The sequence below is a fragment of the Myotis davidii genome, unplaced genomic scaffold (assembly GCF_000327345.1).
Source record: "Myotis davidii unplaced genomic scaffold, ASM32734v1 scaffold2272, whole genome shotgun sequence".
In the NCBI taxonomy this organism is placed as follows: Eukaryota; Metazoa; Chordata; class Mammalia; order Chiroptera; family Vespertilionidae; genus Myotis; species Myotis davidii.
In genome coordinates this window covers 62,883-68,795 of record NW_006283775.1, presented here as the reverse complement: position 1 = coordinate 68,795, position 5,913 = coordinate 62,883, and the positions used below count along the sequence as shown (strand labels likewise).

Below are 5,913 nucleotides of genomic sequence, written 5' to 3'. Positions count from 1 at the left end.
TCCAGAACCAGCTCCCAATGAGGAGGACGATCAGTCTGGCAATGCAGGCCGAGGTGACTCCAACCGTGCTGCTCGGACGGCTGCCCGGGCTGCTGCCCGGGCCGCTGCTGCCGCCGCCCGTGCCCTCTACAATCAGGTGGTCACTAGCCGCCCGATGGCCACAGACCAGGCCTCGAGAGAAGATACCCAGCCCATGGCATCTTCTCCGCACAGCTCCCAGATGCCAGGCAACAGTGAGATGGCTGCCTCTGGGGCGCCAGCAACCTCCTCACAGCCCCAGCCAGCCTCCCAGGCCCGGGCCAGTGAGGTGGATGCCACCCAGCCCAAGAAAGCCTTTCTGGGTCAGAATGATGGCTTTGATTTCACCCAGCCGGCAGGTGTCAGTGGCATAGCCTTCCCACGCCCCAAGAGACCCGCCCCTGCCCCAGAGCCTACCCCAGAGGGCCCCAGTGCTCAGGCAGCATCTGCTGGGGAGGGGGCAGCCACCAGGCCCAAGACCGCCAAGTCTGGGAAGGCCCTCGCTAAGACTCGGTGGGTGGAGCCTCAGAATGTTGTGGCAGCAGCTGCTGCCAAGGCCAAGATGGCCACAAGCGCCCCTGAGCCTGAGGGTGCAGCTGCCACTGCTCAGAACAACCGCGATGAGCCCTGGGCCAGGATGGGAGGCAAGAGAACAAAGAAGGTGAGATCTCCCTGCCCTCTCCAAGCCCCAATGGTCCCCTCCCCTCCTCTCCCCTCCCCTCTCTTTGCTTCCCCTCCTCTTCTTTCCCCTCCCCTCCCCTCCCCGCCTTGCCTTCCCCTGCCCTCCTCTTCTCTCAACTGGTCTGAGTTTCTATAACACAAATGTGCTAGCATGTCTTTACTCCACCTAGTCCCTACCCTCCGGCCTGGGGGTAGAAGAGGTTGGCTCAGTGCTTGGCACTTAGTGAGCCCTCTGCACACGTCACCCGCTGTTCCCACTACTCTTATTTCCAAGTACCTGCTCTGGCGAAGATGTTGCCAGGGGCTTGGGCACAGTAAGCTTGGTAGCCCCGGTCTCTCTTCTCCCCAATGCTACAGTCCAAGCACCTGGATGATGAGTATGAGAGCAGCGAGGAGGAGAGAGAGCCTCCTGTGGTCCCACCGACCTGGAGAGCATCGCAGCCCCCATTGACAGTGCGGGCTCAGATGGCCCCGCGGGCTCAGATGGGCCCTCGGCCCCCGATGGCCGTGAGGCCCCAGGTACCCTCGAGGCACATACTGTGCTTGCCACCCCGCAACGTGGCCCTTCTGCAAGATAGGGTAAGGAGTCTGCCCTTGCCCCACCCTCTCCTCCTGCCTTGCCGGCCAGTTCATTGAGCTCACCCGTGCCCTCACCTCTCCTTCTCCAGGCAAATAAGTTGGTGAAATATCTGATGATTAAGGACTACAAGAAGATCCCCATCAAGCGCTCAGGTGGACAACTGGGCCCCATCCCTGAGCTCTGCCCTCTCTCCTCCTCCAGTCCTCCCCAGTGCCCCACCCCCATCAGATGCTCCCAGTTATCAGGCCTTGGCTGATGGGCCCTGACTGTGCCCCCCTCAGCAGGGCTGACAGAGAGGCCGCAGCTCTGTGGCCTTCTGCTCAGCCCAGATACCTTCCTTACCTCTCCCCTCCTGCAGACATGATGAAAGACGTCATCCGAGAATATGACGAGCACTTCCCTGAGATCATTGAGCGGGCGACATACACCCTGGAAAAGGTGGGCGGGGTGGGGGTGGGGGACAGCTCTGTGGGGCAAGAGAGGCCCCAGGGAGCCTTGCACCCTGCAGCCTTGGAGGCCCGGTGTCAACCCTGCCTGCTCCGGAAGCCTTGCCTGGCTTCTCCACCTGCGAGCTCCCACTGCATGCTTCCTACTCCTCGCTTCCTCCCCCCACTCGTGCTCTTGGGGGTCCTTTGTCTCCCGAAGTGGGTCCCCTTGCCTTGGCCAGTGCCCGGGCTCCCCCAGGCCAGTGCCTCTGCGCCCTCCCCCAGGACTTTGGGCTCCCTGCCTAGGAGGTGTTCTGGCGGGAATGGAGTGACTGCCTGCAGGACACCGGGCATGGATTTCTGACTTCACATTCTTGTGTTCTCCCCGTGCAGAAGTTCGGGATCCACCTGAAGGAGATCGACAAGGAAGAACATCTGTACATTCTCACCTGCACGCGGGATTCTTCAGCTCGCCTCCTGGGAAAGTGAGAAAGGGCAGGAGGGCTGTGGCCTTCCCGGGCGGTGCCTCCCCCTCCCCTCAGAGAAACAGGGAGACAGGGCCCGAGGGCCTAGCACAGTGCCCACCCACAGGGCGTGGTGCCAAGTGATTATCAGAGGGGACCCAGCCTTGCTGCACTCAGGGTCCCGCCCCCGCCCACCCGCTCCCCTCGCTCCAAGAAAGCAGGCTCCTGGCTGCTTCGCTCTTCATGCTAAGTGCCTGGCCTGGGTATGGCGGAGCGGTTGGTCCTGGGGGAGTTTCCCTGTGCGGTGTAGGTCCCCGGGCCAAAGGGCAGGGAAGGTGTGGATGAGCCTCTGGACACACCTCTGGCAAAGCGTTTGCTCCCCCTGCCTAGCCCCGTCCTTGGCAGAATCCCGGGACGGGGTGTTAGCATCCACATTGGATGGCTGGAGCGATGCAGCCTCAGGCGGAGGAATGAGTTGTCTGGATCAGGTAGCAAGCCATGGGCAGAGTGGGAAGAACTGCCCCGTAGTGGGGCAATCTGGGAGAGGCCGGTTGGGTGAGCTGGGTGTGTAGTCTCTTGGGCCAGTGGCTGTTGGACAGGGTCCCCCTCTGTACACCTTTAGGACCAAGGACACTCCCAGGCTGAGTCTTCTCCTGGTGATTCTGGGAGTCATCTTCATGAATGGCAACCGTGTCAGCGAGGGTGAGTTGCCGGACCCGCAGCTGGGGGGTTGCCCCCTGTCGCACCTTCGTGTTCTAAATTCTTGTACCTCATCTGCCCTGGCAGCTGTCCTCTGGGAGGCACTACGCAAGATGGGACTGCGCCCCGGGTATGATTGGACTCCCTGGGCTCTCGCAGCCCCTCAGCATTGTCCTGGGGTCCAGGAAGCCCCAGGATCCCACCAGCCCGACGGTCTGGTGCAGGGGAGTGGGCGTCCTCGACCAGGCAGAGCGCACAGGGTCTCACCAGGGTGCATGGCGAAATGGTCCTGAACTCTGGGCCCCCTCTCTGCTCCATGTCCCCTCTCTGTCCCCCAGAGGAGATCTAAGACAAAGCACCAGACTCCGGGGCTCCTTCAAACCCCTTTGTAGGCCACTGCTGCAGACAAGTGGCCGTCAGACCCCTGCATGCCCAGGCCTCACGGGCCAGGAAGCTCTCAGTCCTGGTAGGGAGTGCTCCGGCCCACATGGGGCAGTGCCGCCGGCTCTAGTCATGGACTCTTTCCTTGCCCTCAGGGTGAGGCACCCATTCCTTGGCGATCTGAAGAAGCTCATTACCAACGACTTTGTGAGGCAGAAGTAAGTACTGACCGAGTCACCTCTGCCTCACACTGGTGCCTTCCTTGTGTGCGGGTCTGGCTGAGGAAGCCACTCCCATCCTGGCTCTTCACTCTAGAGGGATGGAGTCTCTGGGGTGAGAGCGGGTGGGGGTATGTGAGTGCCCGAGGAGGGGCGTTCTTGGGGAAAGGGGGCACATGTGGCCTGAGAACACGGTGCGGGGCGCGTCCCAACCACCACACCGCTGAGCACCTGCCCTCACAGGCTGTAGGACAACAGCCCCGGCTTTCCATCCCGGCAACCTGGGGCTGCAGAGTGGAGGTCGGAGCTGGGGAAACATGTGTGCACTCACACAGGTGCACTAGCACACGTGCGCACAGGGTCCGGAGTGTGTACGGAGCACGCTGCGCTTGCTGGACTCTTTGTTTCTTCCCCTCACAGTCCTTTTCTATGGTGGACTGTCCCAGGGCTCATCCCGGCCACGGACGAGACGCTGCGGCGGGGTGTGCTCAGAGCAGGTTGCCTGAAGAAATGGCTCCTCTGTTTACAACACACCCAACAGGAACCGGGGTCACTGTGACAAGGGGCACAAAACGTGTGGCCTTCCTGTGCACAAGCACCCTACAAGCGTCCCCCTCCCCCGCCCACACACCTCCCCGTGGCTGCTGGGCAGGGGCCACACACAGCCCAGGGCTTTGAAGGCCTCGGTGTGGGAGGCAGGGACCCTGGCAGTGAGCTCGGGAGTGGGGCGCCAGTTGGAGGGCCAGGGCAATTGTGGACTCTGAGCTGCAGCCACGGGGCTGGGAGGGGCCACCCGGGAGCCGTTAGTGCAACAGCCCACCTGCCTCGCTAGCTGGAGGCAAAAGGTGACAGTTTTCCTCTCCACTGAGGTACCTGGAGTACAAGAAGGTCCCCAATAGCAGCCCGCCCGAGTACGAATTCTTCTGGGGCCTGCGGGCCCGCTACGAGACCAGCAAGATGAGGGTGCTGAGATTCATCGCCCAGGTAACTAATGGACGGACGGTGAGCCTCTGCTGCGGGGCCAGGGCCAGGGGCTGGCCCTTCCCACAGAAACCTTGTCTGTTTCTGGGCCACGGGCTCCCTGTGCGGCCTGTCTGTCCAGTGAGGGCACTGGGGCTCAGAAGGGTTCCCAGGCGACTCGCCCAGGTTTGCCGGCGTCGCACGTGCGAGGAGGGATGGGGCGAAATCCCAGGTCTGGTCCAGAATCGGGGAGCCCGACTCCCGTGGTCTTCATGTTTACTGTGAGGACCCACCGTGCACAGGGGAGTGTGGGGCAGGAAGCAGGTGCTCGGTGAGCATGGGGTCGCGCGCGTGCGCGGGGTTAGGATGGTTGCTGTCTTTCCACCGCAGTATCAGAACCGAGACCCCCGGGACTGGAAGGCTCACTTCCTGGAGGCTGTGGATGATGCCTTCAAGACGATGGATGCGGATATGGCCGAGGAGCACGCCAGGGCCCAGATGAGGGCCCGCATGAACATCGGGGACGAAGCTCTGATTGGACGGTGGAGCTGGGACGACGTACAGGTGGAGCTCCTGACCTGGGATGAGGACGGAGATTTTGGCGACGCCTGGGCCAGGATCCCCTTTGCTTTCTGGGCCAGATACCATCAGTACATTCTGAATAGCAACCGTGCCAACAGGAGAACCACTTGGAGAGCTGGCGTCAGCAGTGGCAACATTGGTGCGGCCAACGCCAGCCTCATAGATGGCCCTAGCACCAGCTCCACCATCCGGAGCAGAAATGCCGCCAGAACCACTGCCAACTTCTTCTCCTGGATCCAGTAAGGTTTGGGGCCCATAAAGGAGACTCTGAAGGGTGGGCCCGGGAGGGGCCGTGGGGAGTCAGTCAGCGGGAGGCCCGGCGTGGGGACGGGGGAACCACCAGAGTGTGGACAGAGCCTTGTTTTGTTCCTTACATCCCTCCCTGTTTCACCTGTATCTCTACTTCTCTTGTCGCTCTTGTATCCTGTGTCCACAGGCAGCGCTGATGACCTGCAGTAACCGCCCAGCCAGAGTGCCTCCTCAGACCCCGTGTTCACTCCTCAGACCCCGTGTTCACATAGCACTCTAGGCAGCCTCTGCCTGCCCATCGAAGATGGCATGCAAAACGAAGCTCTCTTTGCCCTCCTGCTTTCACTGTGTGCTGTTGTCGTGCTGTCGTGTTTTTGGTATCGGTGTCACATTAAAGATGCAAAATGAAATGGCGCGTTTCCTGTGCCCATGTTGCTCTGCGTGGCCCACGGTCGGCTCTCGGGGCGGGGCGGGGGGCTCCCCTCTGCCTACGAGGCAAGCAGGGCGCTGGGAGATGCGGAGGGGTCTGTGAGTGTGGAGTCCATGAGTTTCGAGAGGCTTTGGTCCACATCGTTTCGGGATCGTCTCCACGGTGCAGCGCCAGTTAGACACCAACGGGGGAAGCAGGGGAAGGGATGGGGTGGAGGCTGTGGGTA

The 5,913-nt window shown here is 61.8% G+C and overlaps 1 protein-coding gene across 1 annotated transcript in view; it reads left to right on the top strand.

Moving 5' to 3' along the window:
* LOC102757281 (melanoma-associated antigen D4) overlaps window positions 1-5,671 on the top strand; it is a 6,158-nt gene extending 487 nt beyond the window's left edge. The window contains exons 2-12 of the mRNA XM_015566884.1: window positions 6-679; window positions 1,057-1,278; window positions 1,368-1,431; window positions 1,638-1,717; window positions 2,098-2,189; window positions 2,791-2,870; window positions 2,955-2,997; window positions 3,404-3,466; window positions 4,336-4,450; window positions 4,817-5,247; window positions 5,445-5,671. Coding sequence (XP_015422370.1) covers window positions 6-679; window positions 1,057-1,278; window positions 1,368-1,431; window positions 1,638-1,717; window positions 2,098-2,189; window positions 2,791-2,870; window positions 2,955-2,997; window positions 3,404-3,466; window positions 4,336-4,450; window positions 4,817-5,247; window positions 5,445-5,454 — 1,874 coding nt within the window. The 3' untranslated portion in view covers window positions 5,455-5,671. The remainder of the gene's footprint in view (window positions 1-5; window positions 680-1,056; window positions 1,279-1,367; window positions 1,432-1,637; window positions 1,718-2,097; window positions 2,190-2,790; window positions 2,871-2,954; window positions 2,998-3,403; window positions 3,467-4,335; window positions 4,451-4,816; window positions 5,248-5,444) is intronic.
* Window positions 5,672-5,913: the final 242 nt, after the last annotated feature.